The 12,627-nt window shown below is 35.9% G+C and overlaps 1 protein-coding gene across 2 annotated transcripts; it reads left to right on the top strand.

Moving 5' to 3' along the window:
• The first annotated feature begins 3,273 nt into the window (after positions 1–3,273).
• LOC147402461 (translationally-controlled tumor protein homolog) lies at positions 3,274–9,900 on the top strand. Of its 2 annotated transcripts, none has more exons than XM_086444129.1 (5): positions 3,274–3,428; positions 5,696–5,769; positions 6,228–6,353; positions 6,683–6,840; positions 9,526–9,900. In XM_086444129.1, exons 1-5 carry the CDS (start codon positions 3,401–3,403, stop codon positions 9,641–9,643), a joined length of 504 nt encoding a protein of 167 aa, XP_086300255.1. In that variant the 5' UTR covers positions 3,274–3,400; the 3' UTR covers positions 9,644–9,900. The 2 variants fall into 2 exon arrangements, with proteins under 2 accessions (XP_086300255.1, XP_086300254.1); XM_086444128.1 differs by lacking the exon at positions 9,526–9,900 and adding an exon at positions 6,990–7,357 and having other exon boundaries at positions 3,275–3,428.
• The last annotated feature ends 2,727 nt before the right edge of the window (positions 9,901–12,627 follow it).

Here is a 12,627-nt window from a genome sequence, read left to right as displayed (position 1 = left end):
ACCCCTCAAATTTACTTTGTGTGTTGAAAGTGAGTGCGGTAATTAATGATTAGTACCATCATTCATGCCAAGGTGGAACCACGTGTAGACTAGACAGGAAGGTGACCACCACAAATTTTATTTTTTATTTTTTCAAAAGTTATGCTTTTATACTATGTTATCACGAGGAGGATTAGAGTTGCAATTCCCACGGTCAAGTATTTGAGGAGCCATGGAGCTAAAGTCATCCTAGCTAGCCATCTCATAAGTAGATTAACTACCCCTTTTAGGGTTCTTCGGCCCCGTTTGGTTGGTTACTAGTTTTAAGGTGTGCATGGATTGCTGTAGAAATGGTGATTCAATCACATCTTTAAGTTTTGGGTTCATTTTTGGATTTTTAGTCGTATTTTGAACATTTTTTGTTTTGATATATCATATATGATTAGTTGGATTACAAAAGTGTTGATTATTATTATTATTATTATTAATTCCTGATCATGTTGAACGTTAATATTGAATTTCGTATAAGTGACCCTAAAAAATCTAGACAATGAAATTTCTCTATAGTAAAATAGTGTATAAAGGAAAGTATCTAAGCTTAGGGCTTAGTATGAAAATAAAATTACAATAGTATAGTGGTCTTAAAATAATGCGATAATAATTATTATAATGGGGACAATGGATAACGTCTGACATGTCTGAGATTTAATTTTCATGTAATATTATGCTTTTAATTTCAAAAATTATGATTTTATACTATGCTATCTTCTATTGGTAAGTACGGGTTGAGAGTTAATCCCTTTGTGGGAGGATCTTTACTATCTATAAGTCCATAACTATTTTCTTTTAATATATTATTCATCTCATCATCATCAACATGTATTATAAATATCATAAAATGGTAAGGGTGGTTAGAGAGTCCATAATAAATTCCTTAAGGAACACGAGCATACATCATGTATTGCAAGCATCTTCAATTGCAAGGATGTTTAGAGAATAATTCTTCCATGCGAGATAATCTTCCTTTTTCGTGCATGCAAGGTAATTTCCCCTTCTAAGTCTATAATAAGTTCCTTAAGGAACATTTGCATGCATTCACCTTTGCACACACTCACTCATGTATACAAGATAAAGATTCCAAAAGATACTTTCCAATTGATAAAATTTTTCTTAGAGCCTCACCAATAAAAAAACAAACTTGCTTTGAGCGCATATCTTTCATTTAAAAATACAAGAGTCAAAATAATGTTATCCTTATGGATTAACACTCCTACCTCAATGCAAATAAAAACAATTCATTAATGGGTATATTTCATAACACACACACGCACACATTCATCTCATCATGCACACGTTCATTATCATTAGCATATTGACTCAAAAACCTTTAAAAAAAAAAGCAGTTTTAGTTTTCACTTTTAACCAATATCATAATAACTACTAACTTGATAGGTAAGATGAGATGCCTAACACATTTTTCGTTTGCAACCGAACATTTTATTCGAACCTCTAGATTAAGACCATATTTGAGTCACTAACTCTTTGAAAATTTGATTTTCAAAATTGTTTTTAAGATATTCATTCATACATTAAATTCATTGAATGGTGTCGACTCCCAAATCCAAGTAGAATAAGTTTAATTAGACTACTAAGCTCTCGCATATTCTACAAAGATCACAGTAAAAGAATATGACAAATGATTTTAAAGTATTTAGGTATCTCAAATATTAACCAAAATCCACCTCTCATGCATGCAAGAAGTAAACCCCCGACTAGAGAGGGGGGGACTCTAAGGTTGTTCTACTAAAGGCTTTGTAAGTGAAATGTAATCATGTGTTAGTATATGTGCGTAGGAGCACACTTACCTTTTAAATGGAGATTTCTTTAGTTGAAGGGAGTGGGAAGGTCAAGTTGCACTCAATTTTTAATGACATTACACGTGTAGAAGGTAAAATAGGTACTTCATCGGGATCCAGCATGTGTCATGATGATGACATGGATTACAGAGTAGAGAAGCAATTGCTAGAGGCATGTGTTACTTAGATCAAGACAATAGTCTAGGTTTGCCTAACAGGAGGGCATGACAAAGATGGACGTCTACCCTGATAGGCAGGGCAGAGTAAATCGATACATGCGTACGGATTTCATTTTGTGCGTACTAGGCGTCAAGATTATGAGAATCCCAATAACCCAGGGACACGATAAGGATATTTCTAATTCGGTTAGAATCCTTGTGGTCAAATCTATTCATTAGAGAATCCTATAAAAAGGAGGAAGGATCAAGAACGGAAGATCTTTTTGGGCTCCCCTCTGACTGGAGTTATAACTTAAACAATCTCTTCTTCTTCTATAATTCTAATTTGATCATCGGTGGATTATTGGTAGCTATTACACCGGTGCCATCATGGAGGAGCAAGGAGCATCTTGACGGAACAATAGAGGTGAGTAACTTGAGGTTAACTTGGATTTACCTCTACAATATGAATTGGGGACAGAGCACGTGATGAAATTCATCACGTTCGTTTCCAACGGAAGAATGTGGATGTCTAAATCATTGTAAGAGTTTTAACCTAAATTATAAAACTTAGACTCAATAAGATTTGGATGCTCATTGTCTAGTCAATTTGTTCAAGCAAAATAAATACATGTTAAATTTATCATACATGAAAATATTCCTATATTACAAAATTTAAATTTAAATTTGATTATTTGCTTTCTAAAAATATCATTACAACACATAAATTGGGCAAGTTTTTAATCTGACATGATGAGTTTCCAAGTTGACTCAGTTTCATTAGTCAAAATTAAACCCAAGACCAACTTCTGAGTCGACTCAGATATTTTAAAAACATATAGGTTTCAATTATATTAGGCTTTGATGATGGGACGGAGGATGGCCGATGGCCACTGCGTCTATGAGCAATGTATCAAGACGAGAAAAGTGGTGGTCGACATTCCTTTTCCTTTATTCCCCGTCAAGGCATCAACCAAGCTATTAGCTTTGAAAGGTATATTTGGTTTTGTATTCGCACCTTAGTGGCTATAGTGAGGCTGTAGTTCCTCTTAGCTGGACGAATTAGATCCAGCTGTGAATTTAGAAAACGCCACCTATGCAATAGTCACGTGTTCTACTCGAATAAACATGGGTCCTACAAGTAAACGGTCCAGATCAATATTACCTTACTAATTTAGCCTAAGTTAATTGCCGTAGAGCACTACATATTTGACTTACACACGTCTTTATACAAAAGGACTAAGTTTTGGTATTTTTAAAAAGAAAGGTCTTTTACTGTAATTAGACCGACAAACCCTCGTCTATAAATATTCTTCTTTCCTATTCTTGCAAACCCTCTCCCGCTCTCTCTCGCTCGTAGCTCTCTCCTTCTTTGGCGATCGGCGCGAACAGAGGGAGTCTACAAACATGTTGGTTTATCAGGATCTCCTCAGTGGTAATTTTCATTCAAAATTTTCGATTTTTAGGGTTTTCTAGTTATATTTTGGGGGTATTTGATGTCGATTTGATTTCTCTGTCTTATCCTGTTTTTATTATTTTTAATTTTTTTTAAGGGTTTATTTACGATGCTTCGTGATATTATAGTTATTCAACTATTTGTTATGTTGTTTTTGATTTGTTCGTAGATCTTCTTGGTTTTTATTTGATGCCCACTGATCAGAGGGTTATAGGGATCTTAGAATCCAGGGTTGGAACTGTATTTGATATATTTTTTTTTTATCTTTTATTTTGAATTGATTTAAGCTTAAACTGTTGGATCTAAACGGATTTTCTTTTCAATCAGATCTAGATGCTCTTGTCTCGCTTTGAATTATCTTATTATGGTTTGTTATCGGGCTGAAATCTATGTTTTTCTGGTTGTTAAATTTCTGTCTTTTATACTCCCTTTTTACTTGCGATCGATAATCTTTACATTACATCTGTTTATTTGATTCTGAACTTTTGTGTAGATCATTTTTCTGTCTAGATCTGTTTATCCTTGCAATAGGGTCTATATTTGTTTGTAGAAAATCTTGAACAGAATAGACGATTTTTTTAAATATAAAAATTAGAAATTTAATACTAATCTGTGTATGATATCCTCACCAAGTTTTTGTCTTTTTTAATCTATGAACCCCAGTCCATGAAAACTGAAAACAAAGTATTATTTGTGTTGTAGTGAGTGGTGTTTAGATATTTTCTTTCTTTCTTTATTCTGTCTTAGAAACCGGGGTGGCTGAATCTGAACCCGTCCTATTTAAATTGGAGCATGATATTTTCAATAGAGTAGTGCTGGGGTGACATTGGGATTTACTGCGATTCTCACGCTTCTGATGTGGAACTTTTTTACTTGTATCTCGAGGAAACAATCTATGGCTATCACATCAATGCAGTAAGAATAAAGTCCCCCCAGGATTTTCCTTTTAAATGTGAGAGAGAATGTAAGTCCTTTGATTTTCCTTGGGATATACGGATGAACTGGTTCCTGATGTTCATTATTGAGGGTGAATGTCTGTCCTTTGATTTTCCTTGGGATTTACGGATGAACTGGTTCCTGATGTTCAATTAATATTTGTCTATATACGTGAACCTCTGACCAATTTTTTTCATGTTGAGAAAGATATGTTCAATCTTTTGGGACTGGATATCTACCCCTTCACCTCTCTTCACTCACCATCTATTTCATCTTGATCTATTTGTTTTTTTCTACTAATTGATGGGATATCTATTCAATCATTCCATCCTTAAAACAGTGCCCAACAAAATAAGATTTTTATGGTTATAATATCCAGCTGTATTTGATAGGAACAGGTCCCCAGCTTGTTTTAATGTTCTCTCCCATGCATAGTAACCAAGCTCGGATTCATTAATTATTTGGCATGTGATTAGTAGTTTGATTAAGTTGGGAAAATTCCGGAAAGTTTTTGGGCAAAGGAATTGTTCAGAAGAAAAAAATGAGTGGGGGGGATAGTGCTAGAAGATCAATAGTTTTCCTGAAAAATCGGTATTTTTGTTATTGATTGCCGAGTTTTTGAAACATTCACAAATTTTCTTGACTCGGACAATTAATCGGTAAATATGGTAAATATTCAAAATTTCAGCTTGTCAACATGAAAAAATATTGAAATTGAGATATTCAAAATTTCCATCATTTTCTTTTTAAGTTTCTTGATCGAGAGAGATTCAGCTTTCAAACGAATGAGATCCCTTTGACCTTGGTCTTCTCTAGTAGACCATGTCCTTTAGACCTGTCTCCCATGTTTTGGTAAATATTTGATATGACCCTGTGTTTCAAAGTGATGACGTGCTCCTTTACCATGGTCTTGCGAAAGACGTTCCTTTTTAATTGTTATTAGTGTATTATATGTTTCGTAATGCTTCTTTATCGTTTCAAGAACCGAAACGAAACTAAATTTTTAACCATGCTTGGTATTGGCCTGTAGTAGACATTGTTGACTTACATCGCCCCATAAATGAAGACAATTATTTTTCTGATGTCAAGCAAGTGCATCACCAATGTTCTGACCATTTTAAGGAGGTGGTGGGTGCTGGATTGATTTATTTTCATCACATTTGTTGTATATTTATGTCACTTATGTTTCTGTAGTGGATTTTTTTTCTTCTTGATGAATTTGGTTAGTGTTGTATCATTTTATGGGATTTTTTTAATGGGGTGTTTATTCGGCTATAATTTCACTTAAGAAATTCTGTTCATGCTTCCAGGTGATGAACTTCTCTCAGACTCCTTTCCCTACAAGGAAATAGAGAATGGAATTCTGTGGGAGGTCGAGGGGAAGGTCAGCAGTCATAACTTTCACTTTTTTCCTCTCTTTTTCCTCTTTATTGATCAAAATATCAAATATTCTACCACCATAGCTAACAAAAGTAATGAGGACTCAATACCCCTTAATCTCAGCACTTGTTGTAACGACAACTGCTAAATTTAGAGAGGATAACGTCAACGACTCCTTTTAGAGTTATTAACATTTGATTTCCAGCAATGCTTCCAGTATTATTAGACCATGACATTATACCCCACTTCCCCAACATTAATCATGAAAATGTTGATCTCGATTCGATCATAATATCTGTGCCATATCCAATCTTTGGTCTGCCGCCAAAATACAAGAAAACTGTGTCTGGGCACATATGGAAATGGTGCTCAGTTGCCATCTCCTTTATGATTGTATTGAAATATTTTCATCAGCAAGTAGTAGACAACTAACCATTACCATTATTATTTTGCTTTCAACAGTGGGTTGTTCAAGGAGCAGTTGATGTGGACATTGGTGCAAACCCTTCTGCGGAAGGTGGGGAAGATGAGGGTGTCGATGACCAGGCCGTCAAGGTGGTAGATATCGTCGACACATTCAGACTTCAGGTTGGTGATATTCTCCACTTGGTGAACCCCCCTAAGGGTTGGTGGGATGACTAAGGCCACACTCATCACCCATTCAGGCCACCCTCTGGGATTTATCCCTGAAATTATCTGTTGCGTGTGGTGGGAAGGATTGTATGTGCCTAAGGATTAGTCGGGTGCCCTAAGAGAGTTCCAGACACCTTGGTTAACAAAAAAGAGAGGAAAAAAAGACATTCTCCACTTGGTGAAGATGCTTGAAACCACCCCCTCCCTCCCCCTCCCTCCCCCTCCCCATTCCCTCTCAAATTTTCTACAGCTGAAGCTGACAATAAATCTTATATTATATGTAGGAACAACCTCCTTTTGACAAAAAGCAGTTTGTGACATACATTAAGCGATACATCAAGCTGATAACACCCAAGTTGGAAGGAGAGAAGCAAGAAGAGTTCAAGAAACACATTGAGGGAGCGACAAAGTTCCTGCTTTCGAAGCTCAAGGACTTCCAATTGTATGGACCATCTATGGCCTTGTTGTTACTCTTAATATAGGAATAGAAGTTGTACATTTTTTAGAGTGTCCATCAGAATAATATGTAATTTATATTGCAAGAAATTCCTTGGTTAATGGCAACATCTTATGGATTTTTTTTTTCTGCAGTTTCGTGGGGGAAAGCATGCATGATGATGGCAGTCTGGTCTTGGCATACTACAAGGAAGGTTCTGCTGACCCCACATTCTTGTACTTGGCCTATGGTTTGAAGGAGGTCAAGTGTTAAAAATGAGGTAAAGATGCTTTGAACGGAGGTGCTCGGTGTAGTTCTAATTTTTTTTCTTAAAAAAAATTTATGTCACTTTGTTTTCGTGCTAGACCTGAAAATCAGGAATTTGTGAGTGTTGCTTTACGTTTCATTTTCACAAGGGATATATTTTTATAATTTAAGAATAACTTGTTTTAGTTTTCAGAATGGGATATTTGATTTGTCATTGTTAAGGATTGAATTCTAATATTATAAAGTGTTTTTGGTAGGTGTGTGCTTAATTAACTTTATTTTGTTGTTGATTCCATCCATGGCATGGTAATCAATATATTGGGGAAGATCTTTGTATGTTGGTAAAGATGCTGCCATTGTTGTTTTAGCTGAGTGTTTCTGTCTGATTCTGTTTACTTTCCTCCAATTATTAGTCTCTGCTATTGAATTTGAAACTTGCCCATTTCGTTCCTTGTTGCATGGTGGGTGAGCTGTAGATGTAAATTTGTGTGATTCCTACAGATGGATCTGTGGGGACATTTCTGAAACGTCTTTTGAGTGATGTCGTGGAGTCCTTTGGTACATTATAGTGATTTCATCTTGCATGGATGAAGAATCAAAATATCAAGAAACCGTAAGTCCTGCCCAGTTCTTCCCAACTGCCACCAGCCATCATCCTCCCAAAAAGATTTCCCCACCTATAATAATAAGTTGGAAGGGATATATGATTCCTTGGAAAATAAAATGATGAAGTTTTCCCCCAAAATAGCAATGGAAAATGCATGCTGAATGACTTTCTTGGACACAGCAGGTGTACAGAACCATACATAGAGCATTTTCCTTGTGTATGGTTTGTTCGCAAGTGTTGAATGCAGTGTCAATCATGGTTTTTAAACTCGTCCGAGACCGAGACGTATTGCCCGAGTTAATTCGGTATCAGAGCTGAATGAGATCAACTAACAAATTCATTTTTCGACTGAGTTTTACGTCTTACATTCAATTTTTAAAGTTATCTCATGAGACATCTCAAATGTATCAGAAAATTTGTTCGAGACGACTCGGTATCGGAGTTGAACGAGATGAGACTGAGTTTAAAAAGCATGGTGGCAATTGAGAAGAAGTTATAGGAGTTATATGATTTTATATATGATTTAATGGGGGAGGTCGGGATCAAAAGATTCATGAAAGTGAAACTCATGTTCAATGAGTCAATGTTTGATATTTATCTTAGATATTCGTTTATCCATTATCCCGTTAGTTGGATAATTCTTGGGATATATCTTTATCTTTATCCCAGGGCTATTGCATATGCGACCCCTGTCCTAGAAAGGTAGGGAGCATTTTGGGTAAATTTAAAAGATAAAATGGAAGCAACTTGTGTGAACAGAGTCACGGATTGTCCTAACTTACCTGTTTACACCTGATTACGCAATGTTCTAATCCTCCAAGAATCAATAGCACACAACGTCTTCAAGATCACAAAGATCTAAATGGAAATCAGCTATTAAGCACCTATGATATGATTTATGTGGAACCAAAAATTTCCCTGTTCAAGATTTACCTTGTTTTTGTAAAGTATGTAGAACTGTAATTAAATGCCTTATTCTACCATCTCTAGAGCCTAGTCTCATATTATTTGAAAAGGGTTCATTATATTTTCGATCTTTTATGTCTTCTCAGTCTTTTGAGACTTTTAAGTTGAATATTTCTTCTAATGAAGGTGTAATATACAATTAAGTCTCACATAAGATTATGGATGAACCATCTAAAAGTGGGACTGCGATCACAAAAACAATTTGAGAACTAACACTACATGCGTATTAACCTTGGCTTGGTGAAAAATGAAAATTCCATCCATGATCTACTCTATTTTGGCTGGGCTGGATATAATTTTAGGAAAAGTAGTTTGTTGAATATTAAAGTTAATATTTTAAGTTAATCAATAGCTTAAATTTTTAGGATAAGGCCTCAACCATGAGGATGCCCCCTTCCTCCCCTCCTTTTTTAAGTGGGTAGACCCACCCTTCAGGTGAGGCTAATCCCATTACCATATCCCCTCCCGGTCGCGAAAGTCTGACGTGCAACTGGTTGAGTCGAGGTTCAATTGGACCTGGTGGGTGGTTCCAAGAAATTCATTGCTTTGTTTGGGGGGGGTTGGGTTTCAAACACTGGAGTTAGTATTCCTGAGGAGGCCGCCTCCCCTTGGTGTTCCTAGTATATTTTTACATAAGTTTGTGTGTTATATTTGATAACATTTCTCTTTTAATTATAGTTTTAATAAAAAGAATGGTGAGATGGCTAGTTAATTATACAAGGACTTCCAATTGTATGGAGCATCTATGGCCTTGTTTATAGCTGTTCATCAGAATAATATGCAATTTATATTGCAAGAAATTCCTTGGTTAATTGCAACATCTTATGGATTTTTTTTTTTTTTTTTTGCAGTTTCGTGGGGGAAAGCATGCATGATGATGGCAGTCTGGTCTTGGCATACTACAAGGAAGGTTCTGCTGACCCCACTTTCTTGTACTTGGCCTGTGGTTTGAAGGAGGTTAAGTGTTAAAAATGAGTTAAAGATGCTTCGAACGGAGGTGCTTGTTGTAGTTCTAATTTTTTTTTTTTTTTTTTTTTAAAAATTTATGTCACTTCGTTTTTGTGCTAGACCTGAAAATCAGGAATTTGTGGGTGTTGCTTTACGTTTCATTTTCACAAGGGATATATTTTTATAATTTAAGAATAACTTGTTTTAGTTTTCAGAATGGGATATTTGGGTTGTCATCGTTAAGGATTGAATTCTAATATTAAAAAGTGTTTTTGGTAGGTGTGTGCTTAATTAACTTTATTTTGTTGTTGATTCCATCCATGGCATAGTAATCAAGAGATTGGGGAAGATCTTTGTATGTTGGTAAAGATGCTGCCATTGTTGTTTCAGCCGAGTGTTTCTGATTGCAGTTTTTGTCTGATTCTGTTTACTTTTCTCCAATTATTAGTCTGCTATTGAAGTTGAAACTTGCCCATTTCGTTCCTTGTTGCAGGGTGGGTGAGCTGTAGATGTAAATTTGCGTGATAACTACAGATGGATCTGTGGGGGCATTTCTGAAAGGTCTTGAGTGATGTTGAGAGGAGCCCTTTGGTACATTATATTGATTTCATCTTGGATGGATGAAGAATCAAAATATTGAGAAACCGTAGGTCCTCCCAAGATCTTCCCAACTGTCACCAGCCATCATCCTCCCAAAAAGATTTCCCCACCTATAATAATAAGTTGGAAGGGATATATGATTTCTTGGAAAATAAAATGATTTAACTTTTTTCCCCAAATAGCAATGGAAAATGCTGAATGACTTCCTTGGACATCGCATGTGTACAGAACCATACATATAATTTAATGGGGGAGGGTCGGGATCCAAAGATTCATGAAAGTGAAGAAACTCATGTTCAATGAGTCAATGTTTGATATTTATCTTAGATATTCGTTTATCTATTATCCCGTTAGTTGGATAATTCTCGGGATAATCTGAAAGATAAAATGGAAGCAACTTGTGCGAACAGAGGCACGGATTGTCCTAATTTATCTGTTTACACCTGATGACGCAATGTTCTAACTCTCTAAGATTCAATAGCACACAACGCCTTCAAGATCACAAAGATATAAATGGAAGTAAGCAATTAAGCACCTATAATATGAGTTGTGTGGAACCAAAAATTTCCCTGTTCAAGATTTACCTTGTTTTTGTGTAGTACATAGAACTGAATGCCTTATTCTACCATCTCTAGAGCCAAGTCTCATATTATTTGAAAAGGGTTCATTATATTTTCGATCTTCATCTTCGATCTTTTATGTCTTCTCAGTCTTTTGAGACTTTTAAGTTGGATATTTCTTCTAATGAAGTTGTAATATACAAGTAAGTAGTTCACATATAACATATGGATGAACCGTCTAAAAGTGGGACTGCAATCACAAAAACAATTTGAAAACTAATACTACATGCGTATTTTTACCTTGGCTTGGTGAAAAGTGAAAATTCCATCTATGATCTACTCTATTTTGGCTGGGTATAATTTTACTTTAAGTAGTTTGTTGGATATTAAAGTTAATATTTTAAGTTACTCAATAGCTTAAATTTTTAGGATAAGGCCTCGACCATCAGGATGCCCCCCTCCCCCCCCTCCTTTTTTAAGCAGGTATCCCCACCCTTCAGGTGAGACTGATCCCATCACCATATGCACCCTCCCCCCTTGGAAAGTTGTCCTACGTGCAACTGGTTGAGTCGAGGTTCATTCATTGCTTTGTGGGGTTTCAAACACTTGAGATACTCTTCCTGGAGGAGGCCAACCCTTTGGTGTTCCTAGTATATTTTTACATAAGTTATATTTGATAACATTTCTCTTTAAATTATAGATTTAATAAAAAGAATTGTGAGATGGTAGTTAACACTAATATATGGAACTAGCCACTATGTTACCAATTTCGCTTTGTCCAATATTGAATAACATGAACATATTCATCTCTTTGGCCTTATCTTTTGTTTTTGGGTTAGACAAGCAAGATTGGTGGTAGTCAGGAGATGCAGACAGTTTGGAATTCAGGTCATGATATTAACATCAACATAAATATATATATTTGATAATCGGTTATCCCTGTAGACAGGACTGAGCCCCGTATCTGGGCTTTGCCCAGTCCATAGACCATGGGCATGTGTAACGCTCACACATCACATACACTAGGTAAGTGAGGGTATGTCCTCACGGGGAACCCTGAGGAGAGGAATTAATGTGGTATGTCCTCACGGGGAACCCCTGAGGAGAGGAATCATACTGGGTAGTGAACTCACAATCTACGGGCATTGACTGCATATCTGTCTCAAATTAACATTGAGCCAATCTCACGAGGTTGATATCAACCTTCATAGACTTTAACCAACTTACATGCCTGCACCTGAACCAACAAATTTAAGCCAACTGAGAGACAAATTGGTTCGTCAGATCTGAATTATTGCAATTTAGTATTAAACTACAACAGGCAGATTCCATCATGAACTTTATAAAAATTGAAAAGTCATGATGATCTGACTACCCCACGTGGCAAATTCAATTGACTACCTGACATGACAAGTTCGAGAATCATAGATCTGTGCTACTTGAGATACATGGTTTCATTGCGATACACTTTTTTATGGGGAAGTGAAGCTGTGTATTCCGAGGAATGCAGATCTATGGTTCCCAAACTTGTCACGTCAGGGTAGTCAATTGAGTTTATCACGTGGGGTAGTCAGATTATCACGATTCATAATAGAAAGATGGAGAAAACTCTTGCTTATAAATTACTAAATTTTAATAAAAAATTATTCAACCATTGGATATGGTGTATCTTTCTTCTTATTTTAAGAAGTGAAAAAACAACTCTTATTAGCATCATCCATGACGCATTGTGAGCTAAATAATCGTTTCTCAGTGTACCTTGAAAAAAAGTGCAACGTGTTGCATTTTATGTGTGTAATGCATCAAAATTTGCTGTGATGACGTGGGCAATGAATCGATTCTTAG

This window comes from Akebia trifoliata, chromosome 5 (assembly GCF_017979445.1).
Source record: "Akebia trifoliata isolate Shusen 1 chromosome 5, ASM1797944v1, whole genome shotgun sequence".
Classification (NCBI taxonomy): Eukaryota; Viridiplantae; Streptophyta; class Magnoliopsida; order Ranunculales; family Lardizabalaceae; genus Akebia; species Akebia trifoliata.
The sequence above is the reverse complement of the archived record's forward strand: the minus strand, read 5'-3'. Positions and strand labels throughout refer to the sequence as shown.